Below are 18939 nucleotides of genomic sequence, written 5' to 3'. Positions count from 1 at the left end.
TCATTTTTGCTGCACGCAGCTTCGCGCTCCTGCTGACGCGGCAAGTATAAACCAGGCTCTACACTCTATAAGCGCTGTGCAGTTTAAATGATTAGCGCGGTTTCGTTATGCTTTTGGTTTCGTTTGCCTTTTGATGTTTCTCATATGCAACAGAAATGCAGCGCTTATGAGTTAAACAATGCGGTGGTCGCGCCAATGCGACCGCACACAAAATTTAGTTGCACGGGCAGAAAAAATTTTCGCAAAATGCGCCCATTTGGTCGCACTCTGGAGCCCTGTGCAGTACAGTATTTATTTATCCTCAGTTGTTCAAATCGCGGTAATCGAATACGGTTATAGTGATAATTAAAATATGAAACGGTAATACTAACCGTGGGGTATTTTATCACGATTTATCGTCAAACCGGTAATCGTTACATCCCTACTACTACTACTCTGAACTCAAACATTTCTATGAGACAAAAAAGTAATATTAATATTGCAGCCTGCACTGCAAACTGTGCTGAACATACTCGTCATCAAAGTCAGGCAACACAAATATGTTTCATGATTTGAAACAAAATTACTCATTAGAACATGCAAAAACTAAGACATTAATTTTTCTATTAAGATATTTATTTTTATTTTGAGGAAAAGAATTTAAAAAAGTGAAGTGTTTGACCATAAAGAGTAGTTTAAAACCACAGCTAACAGTGCGCTTTCACTTAGGAGCAAAAATCTGCCCTTAAACTTTTAAATAAATGAATAATACATTTAAAATGTATCATGATAATTATCAATATAGATTGATATGAAAAATTTTATCATGATAATTTTTTTTGGCCAGATCGCCCAGCCCTATGTTAGTCATAATTTTCTTTTACATGACCATTGTCTAGGGTGACCAGATGTCCCATATTTCCTGGGACAGTCCCATATTTCAGCTCTATTTTTAGTGTCCCGACTTATTTTGAAAAAAAATGTTTTGTCCCGTATTTCAAAATTTCTTTACGACTGGGTGATCAGAGCAAGTAGTAGAAGTGTTCTGTCACGTGAGAACAGCCTAATCAAAGGTAACTAAGCTTGTCGTAGAACAAAATTACAATCCAATCACAATTCGTTATCGATTAACTTGCAGTAAGTGGATGCAGGCTAGGCAGAATCACACTGAATGACACAACAGAAACGCTCTCTCGGCCGCTCGATCCCAGTTCTATGATCAGTTCTCCTTGTGCCTTATTGTCAAATACACACACAGCTGTCAAAATGTCCATCGTATGGAGTATCTTACATAAATACAGTCGGTTATGGCTTAAGTGAACATGTATATATATATATACAGTATATATATATATATATATACACACACAATTTAGATATCATGAAATAAAATTTCTCATATCGTGGTCATATATCAACCCACCCCCCCGTATTGAACCAAGTGGGTGGTGATGTCACTCAGCACTTGGGAGAATACGGATGGGAGATTTTCACATACCAGTGGCCTTAATCAATATCTTCCCTGAGCCTCTCCCTCTCTCTCTAATCCCATCTTCCGGTCTCCATTGTTCCAGCAACACTTGCAAGCCAAAGGCTCCTTCGAAGCTTATCAGAATTTAACTTACTTTGACACTTAACAATTCATGAACCATATTAGATAATTAGTCCAAGCCCAAAAAAGCTGTTAAAGAATTGCAGCCCAGCTTGTTGGCTACTGCCTACATAGGCAACTGTTTTCTAAGGGAGGCACGTCAAAATTTCATTAGTGACTCAGCACAGGTAGTAACTCTAAGGAGAAATTCATTTCAGGAGTTTGATGTTAGCATGTTGCTAAGATAACAATACACTTCTCTAACAGTAAATAAAGTAAAATACAGCAAACAAATATTGGGTAAACAATAAATTACGTTTATCAATAATCTTTGGCACTAAATGAAATGAGCATACTTAAAATCAAACCCACCATGCCCAACATGAAACTGAGCTGTAGTTTGCATTTTCACAAATGATACATGTGAAGCAGCTATAAATTAGTTAAGAGAAGGTGGCTTACCTTCGTTTACCAAAAAGAAAGTAGCAGCCTTCACGTCAGGCAACTTATGATGCCTTAAAATCTGGTCACCCTACCATTGTCCATACCTATTGTACTCATGGCTGTGATATCATTTTTGAATAACCTATTTTACCAGCTTAGACTTTGAGTTGAATTAAATTCAGCACAAGTTTCAGTAATGCAACCTTTTTGTAGTTAGAAATCGGAGATAGCATATTTCATAAATGGTCTGGAAGCAATGTGAAGGACATTTTTTATATGGCCCCTTTAATACAGCAGCAATTTATTGCTTCCTTTACTCTCTAAGCTGAAGATAACTAGTGCTCTCCTGAGTTAGATGCCTTGTGCCTTGTGGTACTATGGGTGTTTAAACACTATCCATACTCATCTGCATGCAGTCCACTCTCCTCTCGGCCCAGCTGACCCAGTGAAGCTGGATCAATTGGTGATAAACTGCACACTGAGTGGAACAAACACAATGAGCCTTACAATTTAGAGAGAGGCCTTCACCCTGCTCATCTCTTAACACAGCCATTATTCTGCCACCAGAGGTAGCAATGGGACCCTCTGGAGAGATGCATTGTCCACAGGCAATGTCAGATGAATCATGCACATTTTCATCGGTTTCTTTTCATGGCAACACACTGAAACAAGCTGAAACTTCAAGAGTGGGTGGTGATGTCACTCAGCACTTGGAGAATACGGATGGGAGATTTTCACATACCAGTGGCCTTAATCAATATCTTCCCTGAGCCTCTCCCTCTCTCCCTAATCCCATCTTCCAGTCTCCATTGTTCCAGCAACACTTGCAAGCCAAAGGCTCCTTCGAAGCTTATCAGAATTTAACTTACTTTGACACTTAACAATTCATGAACCATGTTAGATAATTAGTCCAAGCCCAAAAAAGCTGTTAAAGAATTGCAGCCCAGCTTGTTGGCTACTGCCTACATAGGCAACTGTTTTCTAAGGGAGGCACGTCAAAATTTCATTAGTGACTCAGCACAGGTAGTAACTCTAAGGAGAAATTCATTTCAGGAGTTTTATGTTAGCATGTTGCTAAACTAACAATACACTTCTCTAACAGTAAATAAAGTAAAATACAGCAAACAAATATTGGGTAAACAATAAATTACGTTTATCAATAATCTTTGGCACTAAATGAAATGAGCATACTTAAAATCAAAATCTCTTGACTTGCCCACCATGAAACTGAGCTGTAGTTTGCGTTTTCACAAATGATACATGTGAAGCAGCTATAAATTAGTTAAGAGAAGGTGGCTTACCTTCGTTTACCAAAAAGAAAGTAGCAGCTTTCACGTCAGGCAACTTTTGATGCCTTAAAATGCTAGGTAGTATTGGTAGGCAACTCACTATGTTTTAGAACAGAGCTAGTGAGTTCAGTTGGAGGCCGGAGAATTAATATGGCCCCTAGAGATTATATCAACTCAAGTGCTGGTTAGGAAAACATAAGGGTTTATTCCAATTATACATTGACTCTATGGAGTCCATGGATTAGGTTAGAAGACTAATATGAGCTTGAACCTGTTGATGCATGCAAGCATAACTAAAAGAACTGCTGGTGTCCACTGTGATGCTTCTTTGTGCAACTCTTGGGAGATAAATGCATTTGGCATTGACAGGTGCAAGTCAAGGCTTGATGTGAAAGTAATTATGCATGTTCCATTACTGGAATGAACTGGAGGTAGTGCTTCTTCACTCAAGAGGACAAAAAGGTTTGGTCTGCTGAACCATGTACCTTCAGGGTCCGTTATCAGACACGCTCAAGGCTCTCAATCAATGAAATCCAGCAAGGCAAGGATGTTAACTGCCTGGACAAGAAAACAGCATTTCCAACCAATCAGGGATTGAACTGCTCCTGTTAGTGTGTAAACAGAAGAGCCTGGGGTAAAACAGCTTTGAGGAGAATCGGAGCAGCCTGAGTCCATAAAAATTAACAAGCGCAAATTTCATGCGGTTTCTTTTAAGACGTGTTGATGTCCTCGCCCTTCTGCTGCAGGCAAGCGAGACTCTAACAGTCTCATCAACTGGGTTAACCTCCACTAACAATTAGTGTGCCGCACTCAAGCTCGTAAGGGTAATAAAAGCGGGCCTGCCATAGGCAAACAATACATTAGAACTGGGAGAGGAGGTTTACAAGCTGGCAATGACAGGCAGCAATGAGTAATAGTCAAATGTGCAGACTCTAGTGTCGATTATTTCATTGGACTGATTTTGAAGAGCAGCTCCCCCATAGAACAAGAGCCAATCAACAAGGACAGTCTTGTTCAGTAATGTGCTATTACTGCAATGTTTAGCATAATGCTTCAACCTCCCTCTGTTGGCAATATTTCTGCAAGCTAACATCTGAATCAGACTGTGAAATGTCAGTTGTAAAATCGTTTAGAGCAAGGTGATTGACCCACTGGAATTAAGAGAGACATTAACACCCATTAGTGACACTATTTGCTGTGAAAGGTCAAGCTGTACAACACAAATGGCTCACCTTGAAAAAGCCGATGATGCCAACGCCATACTCCACACAGTACTTGTCCAGCAACTCTCTATTCCAGGCATCCAGGTTGACATACTTAAGAATGTTCTCGTAGATGACAAGTGTAAATCGACCCCGGTTCTTGTCTGTGAGTGTGGGCATATCGCCCTTCCCAGGTGCGATCTCGGTCTGGTATCGAAATCGCCCAGATTCCAAGATGGCCACGATGTCCTGGCCCAACTGTGAATACAAGCTCTCCACGAACACCAGAACCACAGGGTCGGTTCGAGACATGTCTGCTGGCTTGGCGGTTCTGGCTGGCAGCACCCTTGCTGACGGAGGGGAAGGAGTTGCCCGGGGATCTTCCCAATCAGCAGTACCTTCTTCTGGGACCACCACACCTCCAACTCCTGCAGGTTCGAGCTCTCGTTTAACGCCATACAAGAAATAGGCTGAGATGAGGACACTGACCATGCAGAAAATGAAGAGCAGCAGCAGGCTGGTCTGCAGCGTGAGCTGACGGAAGAGCCGTCTCACACGTCCACACATCAGCATCATCACCTTACAACCACACCAATAAGGATAGACACAGTCCTCTATTTACAAGTCTATTGTATGTTTTTTCCAAAGAGACAAAATAGATGGGTTGAAATTGGGCTTCTCCATAAGGTATGTGCTCATGTCACCATTGCAGAGGGTGGTGAGACTGGGTTGGGCAGGGGACGGCATGGGCGAGGTGGGCTTCCACTTTCCAGCAAGGGATGTGCACTGCCCCCACATGCACCAGCGGCCCCCTGCCCAGCACCTCTTTGCCCCTTCTCTACCCTCTCTGAGCCCTTATCTCCTGATCCTGTGCAGAAAAGATTCTGGGTTTTGGACTTGTTGAAGGTGGCTTCTTGTTCTTTGGCACTGGATGCTCTAGACAGATCATGCCCAGAGCATTCTAGCCTCCTTGAGTTCACCTAAAAAGAAAAAGCATGAATTTAACAAAAGTACAAATGCAAATAAAGCAAACAAAATCAATGCAATCAATGCAAAAATATCTACTCCGCACCATTTTAGCTATCAATTCTGTTACTTGTGGACCGAACACTAAGGTGCAACTATGTATTCAAAGGCAATGAATTTTGACTAGACCAGACGAAAAACTCTTGTATTACCCCTCTCTGAATTTTGGCTGCAAAAGCCAAACCCACATGATGCTGTGGGAGCCCTACAACCTGGGTTTCTTTTCACTGAATACCAAGAGCGTCTAGAGAGGCATTTACAAAGGCAATGCCAGGATTACGGGATAATGGAGGCGGCTTGTATTGATTAGTAAGGGCTTTAAAAAGTGATCCTCACTATCCTTCATGCACTTCAAAGGGCAAAAGTCATTTAATCTTTTCATCTTAAATGAAGGGTTTAGCGCAAAGTGTGGCACAGGTGAATGAGTCGAGTAGGATTCAGATTAACGCTAACCAAGTAAAGACCTCTGCAGAATGAGGACAGAACTAATGGCGATTGCAGGAAGTTGTATTGAAGGCTAAAGGTGATGACAGTCACGAAACGAATGGCAAGTGTGAAAGGATCTTGCGAGAGGGATCATGAAAATATAACTTCAGATGTTATCTAAACTTGCCAAATATTCCCTATGCAACTTTCAAAGACATCCTGAACTACAGAAAAACCCATTATAGACAAAAGGACAATAGAAAATTTGAAAAGGCAGTAAACATGAAAGTCAATTTAAAGCCATTCACATTAAGTAGACACCTAAACAAACAATACAACTAACATTTACAGACATCTACTATGCTCAAGGCCACTGTGGTTTTAGGTTTTGTTCACTTTCAAAGACATCTTCTCAAAAGATGCAGAGTTTATACATACATGCATGTCACCAGTGGCCTACATGCTGTTTAACTAGAGGGAGAAGCACACAATGGGCGTCTGAGGAAAGACTGAAGCGAAGCAACAAGACGCAACATGTCTGAGAAGCAATACAGGTCAATTTTCAAAGGCATCACAGACTCACTTCATGTATGGGTTATGTGAAAAGGGAGACTAGAACAAAGAATCAAAGCCTTGCAGGGGTTCGGGGATAAAAATGCATGAATACCGCAAAAAAGACACAAGTGCATGCCTTCAACAAGATGATGAAGGGTAAAAAAGTCTTGACAGAGAAACAATAGAGCCTTAGAGAAGGCCATTTTATCATTTCCAAAGGTTGCTGGGAGTACATATAAAAATCCAGTCATATTCACAATCCTGAAACACAGCTGTTGACTCTCCTGTCTGCTTGTGTGATCCAAAATCCCCATCAGGAATTTTATGTGCCGGTGCTGTTAAGAGAAGTACATGAAGTGTTTCAGCTGTAGGGTGGGGAGGCATTGGGTTTTATAAAGAAAAAAGGTAAATCTAGGCTGCATTCCACAAGGGACACTCAAGAATAATGTTTTTGCACCCAGTAGATCCACATCTCCTTTCCTTTACACCAGGATTACTCTCAGGCCACAATACCTGTCACTGGCCTCTCATTGTGTCTGGCAGAGGAATGTGAACAGCCATCAGTGTGTCGTCAGAGGTCGGATTACAGTCAAAGAGCTTTCCTATTCAGAACCTGGTTCTTTAATATGCAGAAGTCCGGACTAAAGACGGCTGAAGCAGCCCATTGTGTACTGCATACTCTGAACAGCATGACTCAGATGACATGAGGCAAGAGAGCCCACACCCAGAACAAAATTCTAAGGATATGAAATGGCTTTGTAGAAGGTGAGAATAGGGGAGTTTTATGAGGTGATAAAAATGAAACTAAATTAATAAATACCAGTATGCTTATAATATTATTAAATAATTAATTGCAATTGGTATTACTAGAATATTAAAAGGAACAGTTCACCAAAAAATGAAATTCTGTCATCATTTACTCAGCCTCATGTCATTCCAAAAGTCCATGCAATCTTTGAAGAACATTAGGGTCCAACAAACTCTATTCAATTTCATTGTAAGGACAAAAACAAACACTTTTTCAAAATATTTTCAAATTTTTTTTTATATTTCACAGAATGTCATACAGGTTTAAAAGACATGAGGTTGAGTAAATGATGACAGTATTGATTTTTGAGTGAACTTTCCCTTTAATTAGACTAAAGGTCATGTTGTAGATGTTAAATGAACATGTGATGTGCAGTCACAGGTAGGGTATACAGTCTTTTTTTCTGTCTAAAAATGGAGACAACTGCCGTTAACATATTTTGTGACTATATAGCAAAACAAAAATAAAGAAATAAACAAAATGCTGATAGGTTAAAACAAGAACAAGGGATGAAAAAAGGTGCTGAAACGAAAGTGTCAAAACATGGAAAAATAAGGACCGTGACATTTAGAAACCTGTCGCCATCTCACCCACGCCAGCAAGTTTCTTCTGTCCCAGATCTTTCCTTCCTTTTCTTTTTTTTTTCTCCACAGTCTCAAAGCCCAACAGACGTGTGAAAAATGCACCCTGCCTGGGAGTCACAAAAGCCATTTTCTGATGGCAGGATAGCTTCCATAACACTCCCTATCTCAAGGGCACAGCATACCTTCATTCCCAAAAGCTCACACTGTACTGTCAGCTCTGGCTCTTTCAAATCCTGTTGAGTGTTGGTTGAATCGTGAGCCCAGACAATGCTTGACAACTGCTATATTTCAAAACACAGATACAAAATGTACGATAAAGTTAGTTTAGACACATTATAATGCCACCGATTGCTGCAATGTTTAAGATTTATGTGCTTCCAGTTATGAGTGCAATAAAACCAGGAGACTGGAAAACACATCAGAATAGCGACGTCTACATGATATCCGGAATTGATCGGCACCAAATAAAAAAAGTTATAGGTCTGGAGTGGGAAAAGCAGGGGATATCAATATACACAGGTGATTTTGAGGGATCTGCTGACGGGAAAAAGATATGGAACCATCAAATGTTTATCTGCACTGTCTCCTCTTTCTTGTTTTATGTCAAAGCAAAGCGATGGTACAGATCTGCTGCTGGAAGAATGGGACGATAAAAAGGATGACATGCTCGAACAGCTTCGACCACCAGGGCCACATTCACTGCCACACAGAGACACAGGACACTTCCTGGAGCAAGTGGTGTGCATCTGCGTGCCAGGACAGCAGGACAATAGCTGGCCGATCGCCCTGGACAGCTCGACTCACAGGACTAGTTTCTAGAGCTTTAACCGCAGGCAGACCTAAAAATCAAAAGAACCCCTCCCAAATTGGTACAGTGTAATTTAACGTTCACAATGACGGACATTGTTTGTAGCACATGATGATGACGGTGGCTGCTGTGGGGTCCGTTCCTGCTCATGAATGGAAGTAGTCAGACTGAGACTAATGCTGGCTCTGACCACCTCTGTTCTGTTACAAGCTCGGCCTAAACCCACAATAAGACCAATCCAAGCCTGAATTTGCCTGTCAGTGAAATATCTGGGTATTTCATAAAAAGAATGAATAAAACATGTACTTGTCATCACGCTCAGCTGATGCCGAAAAGAAATATGTGCCGTTCTGTTAATTCATGATGTGTCTTTATAGAGCACAGAAAGAAAATAGAGAAAAAAAAATGCCCAAGGAAAAAGCTAAATAGTCTAATTTGTTAGAGAGACAAATCACCAGCTGCAGGTCACTGGGAATGAACTCAGCCTCAGTAGATGAGCAACATTCAAAATGTTGTTGACTTCAGGATGATTGCGTCTGTAAAAAGTGGGGAGTTGTTGAAAAATAAAATGCAATTCAAAAGTTTTTTTTCTTCTCTGTTACAGTTATGGAAACTTATTTCTGCTATGGAATGATGATATAAAATGGTAATTGTGACTTTTTACCCCACAATTCTGTTTTTTTTTTTTTTTTTTTAGCAATAACCCCCCCCCCCCCCCCCCCCCCCCCCAATTGTGACACGTTTTTCCTAGATTTCCGAGTTTACATTTCACAATTTAAACATTTTATCCAGAACGCTAAATGTACTTTTTGCAGGTCTGTTTTTTTTTCTATGGAAGCTTATTAAGGAACAAAAAAGAATTGAAAAAATAATGATAATTTGTGACTTTTTAATCTTGAAAATTAGTTTATATTCAAAGAATTGCAAGAAGAAAGTCAGAATTGTGAGATAAATATGAAGAGTTAATTAGTAAAAACAGGTAACTCAGTATTTAACAATTTTCAAAAATCATGTTTTTTCATTGTGCATTCCAATTAATCTCACTCAAACTGCAGTTGGGTTATTTTGATTAGGTAAAAATTACTTTAAAAATACAGCTAACAAACACAAAACACAATAAAAAACATGATTTTTGAAAAAAAAAAAAAAAAAAAAGTAGTTATCTGTTTTTGCTAATAAACTCTTCAATATATTCAGTGGAAGAAATAAGCTTCCATATATAGTTTTCCAAGTCTTCGTAATTTAATTTTATAAACAAAATTAATAAACAAAGCTTTCTTCCGCTTTGTTTAGGTAGTGCCTTTCAAGTCACACAACATGTCTAATAAATATACACTGTACACATATACAGTATTATACACAAGTATATACACAGTATATACACAAAAGTTTTTATTTTGGATGCAATTAATCATTGCCCAGCACAACATAATTTGTATTATCTGTTATAGCAATAAAACAATCTGTTTTAATAAAAACATTTAATAAAATATCAATATGTAATATAATTATATTTATTTTGAAATTCCATGAAATGACAATTAAACAAATACACAAATAAAGTTTTGATTTATACATTAAGTAAATTTTAAGTAAATTTTTTATAAATTTTTAGGTTTATTTTTACATTAAATGTATAAATGTAATTTTTTCTCAGAAATAAGTATTTCCTAATTTTGCCACCAATAATAATAATAATAATAATAATAATAGGTGTCATTTTCAATTGACACCTAATGAATGAATCACAAATTATTAAATATCTTTTTAATTTGAGTTTTTACATAATACGTTCACTAATTATTTCATAAGGTTTCTTGCCACCAAAACAGTTATTGTTTAATTTGGCGTATGTGTTCAACCTAGAACCCAATTACTCTGGCTGTCTGCACTGCTGTACCTTTAAGACTTGTATATGTAAATGAGGCCTGATGTGATTGGCTAATCTTCATTTCACTTGATGTGTCATGAATCAGTCATTTTAAATACTGCAAATCGATTAAGGCATCACACAACATTATAATGTACAGCATAAAAATGCATATGGTGCTGATCTATTGAGAATGCCAATGTTCATATATCAAATATTTATATATGTTTATATATCAAATTATATCGATATATCAAAATATATCAAATATTCTCAATACATCAGCACCATATGCATTTTTATGCTGTACATTATAATGTTGTGATGCCTTAATCGATTTGCAGTATTTAAAATGACTGATTCATGACACATCAAGTGAAATGAAGATTAGCCAATCACAACAGACCTCATTTACATATACAAGTCTTAAAGGTACAGTAGTGCAGACAGCCAGAGTAATTGGGCTCTGAGTTGTGATGTCATATTGATATTTCAGAACAGCGCTTTTTTAGATGGAAGTATGCCTATGTATTACATCAAACTCAGATTTCAAAAGAACTAGGAAAATCAATTATATGGCCCCTTTAAAACTACCATTAACAAAATTTAATTCTTCTGTGGGAATATTGCATGTCATGATATCAATATTTAGACCTAGATCACACAGTTTTTGAGATCTGAGGGGATTACGCACACAGCTTTCATGTCAGATGGGTTCAAATAAAGCCAATAGCCCATAAAGAGGGAAATATGTCCTCTTCTGCTAGTGTGGCATCCCATATTCGTTATTAGCTATTTATTGACTATAAATCTGAAAGCAAGAATGTGCTTTGAACACACTGACAGTGGGAATTGCTGGCTCTCCCTTTCAGACAGATTTAGATATGTCTCAGTAAACATGGTCTTTGAACTTTGGAGGCTTTTGTTTTCAGCCCTTTGCCTTTGAAAAAATTAAGATTTCAGCCAATTGTCTCCCCACATCTTCCGTTTTGGGTTGGAGATTAAATTATAAATTATTATAATATAAATTCATATATAAATGTAATGCTACCAATGAATGTAATGCCACTAATGCTTCAAATGTGTATGTCCCCTTACAAGTGTTAAAAGTTTCTATTAGTGCTTTGTCAGATATTGAATGAAACTGGATAGGACTGAGGGAGAGAGAAATTGATAGTGAGAGAAACAGAGCAAAAGATAAAGGGGCTGATAGGATGAGAGCAAACAAGAGCTACATAAAAACAAGTTTCTCCATTGAGCAGATTGCTTGGTTCAAAGGGTAAACACGCCATTGGGACAAATGGTTGGTAAACTCCTCAGGGCTTCAAACACTGAACTGACAAACAGCATTAGATGCCCAAAGGGCCTAGACACAGCACAATCTGGAGAAGGTCGGGGAAGTGTAATCCTAAATCCTTAATCCTGTTTATCTGGGCTGGACCAAATGTGCCAATGAAAATGGCAGATGAATGAGCATAGAGTGGATGACGTGCAACCTGAAACTTTACTGCCGACAGCAAAAAAATAAATAAAGAAAAAGGCTCCGCAGATCAGTTCACAGTTCAAGTCAATTGGAGGCCATTACAGAGAGGGCACAAATATGGGAACGCAGAAGCCAGACAGCAGAGCAGTGCAGACATACCTCACAGACAGGTATCACCATAACCAGATTTCAATTTAGTGGCCAATCGCCCATAGAAAATCCTGTTTAATGGCTTGATACTGATGAATAAACAAGCATGAAGTCTGAGGGGCTCAAGAAATCTTAAAAGATGCGGAATACTTGAGATGTAAGGACTTTGCTGTCTGTGGTGGCAGAAATGGAGGGGACACTCGAAGTCACTATTATGTATGAAGGCACAGTGGAAGCAGCAGAGAGCAACAAATCAATCTTCCCTGCTGGCGGCTCCAATCTCAAGGGCACTCAGTCTCCATCAGAAGACTGCATTTGCCCTTGCCAGGCCAGACGGAGCATGTGCCGAGCTCTATCCTGTGCGCTCTCACACCCGCCATCCACACACACACACACACCAGTTTTGATACAACTGTACTAGTAAACACTCTAGTCTGTCTGCACACAGTGTGCTGCCACCGTCCTGCTGCCGGTGCCAAGCTCGAAGACAGGCAGACTTGCCAAAAGAACCTTCCCCACCCCACGCACAACATGGGCCGCATTCGGCTGTATCTGTGCATCCACCGCACTGCTGATCTAATGTCCATCCTAATCAGTGAACTTAATCTCCTGGACTGCACTGACCCCGAGTAACCGGACAGCAAAGACATGCTATTATGCACCCAACCGACCGTCTTTACCACAGGAGAAATGGGATTATGGATAGGGAGGAGGCTTGTCTCCTAAAAATGAGGGTGAACAGTGGAGCTCGCAGGCTGTTAGGGTAACGGTGTGGACTCTCAGAGATGAAAAGAAACACAAGCTAGGGCTCTGACTGCAAGCAGGACCAAAAAGCTCAAAATGAAAATAATGAACAAGTAAACAAAAAAATAAAAAATTTTGAATCATGAATTTGAAAATTCATGATTTGTCCATTAGATGTAATAGGATATAAACATTATTTATTTATTTATTAAAGTAGACAACATTTGGAAACACATTTTTATACTAGCGTTGTAAAACTGTATACTTTTTAAAAATTTTATACTAAATATTTTTTATCTTTTTGTGTCATTTTAACAAATTGTACAATAACAATGACTTTTTAAACATTTAATTTATACATTTTAGACTTTTTCATTACAAAATTACTGTAAAATATTTTTACAATTTAAAAATAATTAATTATATTTTTAAATTGTAAATTTAAAAATATAAAAAATATATTAAAACTATTTTAATATATATTTGAATGTACTGTAAAATGTATTTATGTTTATCTTTTTCAACAATTGTTTCCCTGTCACTTTTGATCAATTTAAGGCATCCTTGCAGAATAAAAATTAATATCTCATAACTTTTGTACACACTTATACTATGTATACTGCAGTTATTAAAACAGATATGAATTACAATATAAATTATTAAAATAAAAATGCAATTTATTTATTTTGAATACTTTACTTTTTTTAGTCGTTCATATGACTGTTGCTTAAACCATTGCTGTGACAGAAAATGTCCCCTCAACAAAAGAAATTACCATTATTATTAACAATCCATAAGCAATCATTTTAGCAGGTGTCACCCAAATGAGCCTACAATCATGCAAAATTAGCTAATTACACAGAGTCTGGGCAATCCTCGTGGTAAACAAACAAAAAAAGAGTGAGCAGAATATAAACAGCAACTAGGCAAATAGATGTGTTTCAAGACCAACCAGACACTTAGTGCACATGGATGAATCACAGTAGAAGAAGTGGGGCCTACAGGGGTCCTCTTTAGAGCCCGACCGATATGGGTTTTTTGGGGGGCCGTTGCCGATATTAGGGAGTAAAAAAGACCGATACCGATATATCGGCCGATATTCTTTATGTGTAGGCTATATTATAGTACAGTATAGTCAAAAGTTTGGACACCCTTCCCATTCGTGTGTCCAAACTTTTGACTGGTACTGTATATAGAATACAGTATATAGCCTACATAAACAGAATATATATATACATAAACACATTTTTTTCAATAACTCAATTGTGGTGATCAAACACAGGCCTATGTAATGGAGGCAGGGTATTTAACAATTTAACAATAAACTTTATTATTCAAAATGAGTCTGACATCAGTGCACTTAACAGTAAACTTCACTTCATTTATTATAAATAACTCAAATAGAACAAAATATATAGAACTTGAATTAAGAAATTAAACAAGGTAACTGTGTATGGCAAGCAAGCTACTGCCAAACCAACAGAGGCAGGTTTATGCAGGAAGAACAGCTTTTCCAAATGTAAACATCTAAAATGAATAAATAATAATAATGAATTTTTTTTCCACAAACTCTGTGTTGTGTATTTTTTGGTAATCCAATGAACATGCAGAACATTCGTATTTAAATCGTCTTTTTGCAGTTTAATATTCACAGACACAGTCTCTATATGTACTGACCTGCTTTTTATTTATTCATCAAAAATAAGACAAATTCCATGAAATTCCGCGTTATACAGTAAATTCCGTTTTTCCACGATTCCATCCATGTTTTGTGCATCGCGGAAATCATAGGGCCCTACTAATGTAGCAAACAAATATGATAAGTTCATTGTGAGAGTAAAAGACGAGGACATTGTTGTTTATTTACTTAGCATTGAGTCTCTCCAACTAGGTGACAACGTAGTGTTAAATCACCATTCAGCAGCCACAAGCCACCACCGCACTGCCGTCTATTGGACTGCAGAAAGATACTAACTTTTCAATCTGCTATGTTACTGACTGTCTGCGCCACAACAGGACGTGACAAAGCGACCATTGAAAATCATGAACTTTGTGTCAGAACGTCATAAATAGAACGATGCATCAGTTTACTGCATCCAGTGTAGACATCACTGATTATAATGGGTTCTATTCTACACCGGATGCGAGCGGTGCGGAGCGACAAAATACAATACAAATATTGTATTTTGTCGTGCCGCGCGATGTGATCGATGTGATAAGCATGAGTTCTGGGCCGCAGCGCGGCCGGTATAAACACCAGCACTGACTGAGTGGCTGCGATCAGCTCCGGTGGCCGTAACACAGGTTTTAATGCTCCATTCAGAAGCATTTAATCAGCGTTATATGATCTGTAAAAAAAAAAAAAATTCATATCGGCGGCATATTCGCCGATGCCGATATATCGGCGACAGGCTCATATCGCTAAAAGCTAACCGTGGGGTGCATCAGTGCAGCTCCTCCCTTTTCTCAAGTCCCTCCATCAGTCGCTGATATCCAAACACCTCTCAGGCGGCGCTAAGACAAAGAAGCATTTCAGAAACATGTTTGACACAGGCACAGAAAGAAATCAATGAGCTGTCAGCTCAATCTCTGGATAATTTGAAGCAGCGGACTGGAGTGAAGTTTGCGCGCCATCCGTGCATTTATACACTACACTGACATGGGTCGCCAGTAGCAAACAATGGAGCGTGCTCTGCTGGACAAACTAAGTAATTACACCATTCAGAAGCATTTAATCTGCGTTATATGATCTGTAAAAAAAAAAAAATTCATATCGGCGGCATATTCGCCGATGCCGATATATCGGCGACAGGCTCATATCGCTAAAAGCTAACCGTGGGGTGCATCAGTGCAGCTCCTCCCTTTTCTCAAGTCCCTCCATCAGTCGCTGATATCCAAACACCTCTCAGGCGGCGCTAAGACAAAGAAGCATTTCAGAAACATGTTTGACACAGGCACAGAAAGAAATCAATGAGCTGTCAGCTCAATCTCTTCCCTTGGTGTGCCTTAATGGCTCAGACGAGAGAAGACAGTGCAAGCTTGACCCCATCACTTATAAAGTCATCCAAGCTTCGATTTCACTTTAAATGACAATCTGCAGGGTTAAAAGTGCAGAATTGAGAGATATTTTGATTTAACTAGCCTTCAAGCCCCATGTGGACATTAACCTCAGGGAGTAGTCACTTTGTATGTAGCCACCTGGTATCTACAAGTAGGGCTGGGTAAATTTTCGATATCGATACCTTGACTTCGATACCGGTTCCTGAATGATACTCATGTAACACGCTCTTTCGGTCGTGTAGTATGAACGGACATCTGCGTATGATCGGAACTCTATGCAGCTCCCGCGCTACTTTCCATTGGAAATTAATGACTGAATGTCGCTTGTCGGAGATAGTGGAAAGCTGGCTTGAAATGCAGTGGAAACGCCAGTATGATGAGGATAGTTTTCATTTTAAAACATAAACGCACCAGTGTAAATGTAGTCGTACATCTAAGGGGGCTGGGATGCATTCACACTACAGCCTCACGTGTGCGCCACATCTCTGAGTGTAACCGGTGTAAACTAGTAGGTGTGTTCGACTTGACATGGACTGACTGTGCAGACCGATCGGTGTATAACAGTACCACGAGAGCTAAAGAGAGCAGACTGCTCTGTGCGCTTTCGAATCGCTCTTGCGGATGTCAAACACTGATCGATCTGCGCCGCACCTCTTCCTAGTCGAACACACCGGCTAGTGCTGCAGGCTTATTGGCTCACTGACGCTGATGAGATTAACCCCTAAGGTATGGAAATTTGGTACTGAACGACAAGACGTTTTTCGATACTCGATGGTACCGAGGCATTTCGGTCTGTGCCTAAAAAGTATCGAACTCAATACCCAGCCATATCTACAAGTGAAGCTGCACCCTCATAACGACAACCAAACATCTTGAATTCCCAAAATAAATTATTCTACTGGTTCAGAATGACATTCTATGCTAAAGGAAACTGCTTATACCGAAGCTCTTGCGCGACAGTGCACCGGGAACGGGTGCTGAAAAACTTCTGTCAGCTTCTTTAAGGATGCCTTCAGTGGTAAGCCATGCTACAGGGGATAATTGGTAGCGGTGTGCATCCACTAGCAAATAAAAACAAGGGCAGCCATTACATACTGAGCCCAGATGCTCGGAAGCACCTACGTCCCTCTCCTCTTAATTAGGTTGCACAACACGAAGGGAACCAGGTTATTTTTAGCCCCTTTAACTACTGAGGGCTCTCAAAGACCAGGAGAGAGTAGAAACAAGAGAGAGAGAGAGAGAAAAATGTCACCTTTATTTTTAGAGGACACTGGAGCTACAAAGGTCAGAAAAATTTATTTCAGACGTGTTGCTTGTTATCTCCGGTAAGAAAATTTAGACTTGACCCTGAAATTGCCTCCAAAGATAACAGTGAATTCATCTTGAGGACGTTACGAATGAGATTACGCTGAAGGCCAATTGCACAAAATCAATTTCAAAGAGCGAATCAACTAAATCAAATATTGCATTTCATACACAGGCCTTCTGATGCAAGGCATTCAAATAGCAAAATATCTGTATTATAATTCACTCGCCCTCACTGCAGAGTAATATTTTTGTTTTCAGATTCCCTTATTAAATGGTTTTACAAATCGCAGACAATCTTTTCTATACAATATTCAATCCAAAACTGACTTGACACTTTTTTTTAGACAATTTTCCGGCATCATTAATGTCAAAAGCTCAAACGGCGAGAGTTGCACCCCACAGTTTTATATACAGAGATATAGGTTTTCTTGAACACCTTAGCCAAAGCATCAGCAATAGTAATAAGGATGACTGCCTTAGAAAGCATCACTAATAATTATATCACAGCCCACTTTCACAAGCTAATCAAATGCTAATGGATAAAAATAAAGTCTCACTCTACAGTATTGCCCTGCTGCACTCAGAAATGGGTCACATTACAGAAGTTAAAAGGCTTAGTTTACCCCAAAATGAAAATTGTCATTATGAACTCACACTCCTGCCAATACAAACCCATATGCAGTTGACTTTTGCTTTTAACACAGGAGAATGCTAAACCAGCTACCCTCCATACAAAGATTCATAGTGCTCAAGTCTGTCACAATTCAAACATAAATAAGTAACAATATATTTTTTTGGGCTACTATTTAAGTTTAAATACCACGTCATGCATTTAAAATCATTTAATGCACGGCAAGCCGTTGATTATCCCTTACACGCATATATATATATATAATATATAGAGAGAGAGAGAGAGATATATTTGGTTGTTTATGCCATGTCACCATTTAAGGCTATTTTCATGGTAAGAACAGAATAGAATCAGTTAAAAATATTAAACATATTTAAAAGGGGATAAGGGGTACTTCAGATTGTATAACATTTCCAGTTATGTTATATACAGTCATACAGCCCTAGTATGGCTAGAAGAAAAAATTAATAAATACAAAACCCATCTTTGGCCAGATCTTCAAATAGATTCAATTCTCAGCTTCGACTGCTGTCCTGAGGCCAGTGCCATATCCTATTCTGTCCATCAAACTCAGTGGAGACACAATACCACAATGCTATAAAGAAGGATATAACAGGCTGTCTAATTCTCCCAAAGCTCATGCTCGATTGATCCAGGACAGCTGCGCAAACCGCTTACATGTCTTTTTTTAACCCGTTGTTTAAAAGAGAACTGTGTCAAAGCACCAGGTTTTATTAGCTGTGATTAGATGGGGTTTATTATGATAGAGCCTAATGGAATGCCATCAGCGCAGGCGTGAAGTTCTGCACTGGAGTCCTGTGTCTGAAACACAATGAGACGTCTATGTAAAGCTCCTCTTAAGAGACAAACAACAATGGAGTGTCCGTGTCAGTATGTACATTGCTCTTGTTATCCAGGCTCCATTTGTGCTGAGGCAGGACAAAAGACGCTTCAGGTTTCACTAAAGGGGGGGGGGGGGGG

The 18939-nt window shown here is 39.1% G+C and overlaps 1 protein-coding gene across 1 annotated transcript in view; it reads right to left on the bottom strand.

Moving 5' to 3' along the window:
• The window catches only part of ndst1b (N-deacetylase/N-sulfotransferase (heparan glucosaminyl) 1b), a 42377-nt gene extending 26696 nt beyond the window's left edge, over nt 1–15681 (bottom strand). Inside the window, exons 1-2 of the mRNA XM_016278686.1 lie at nt 15393–15681; nt 4536–5485 (exon numbers count right to left, since the gene is read on the bottom strand). Coding sequence (XP_016134172.1) covers nt 4536–5081 — 546 coding nt within the window. The 5' untranslated portion in view covers nt 5082–5485; nt 15393–15681. The remainder of the gene's footprint in view (nt 1–4535; nt 5486–15392) is intronic.
• Nucleotides 15682–18939: the final 3258 nt, after the last annotated feature.

The sequence above is a fragment of the Sinocyclocheilus grahami genome, unplaced genomic scaffold (assembly GCF_001515645.1).
Source record: "Sinocyclocheilus grahami isolate Dianchi unplaced genomic scaffold, SAMN03320097.WGS_v1.1 scaffold124.1, whole genome shotgun sequence".
NCBI lineage: Eukaryota > Metazoa > Chordata > Actinopteri > Cypriniformes > Cyprinidae > Sinocyclocheilus > Sinocyclocheilus grahami.
The sequence above is the reverse complement of the archived record's forward strand: the minus strand, read 5'-3'. Positions and strand labels throughout refer to the sequence as shown.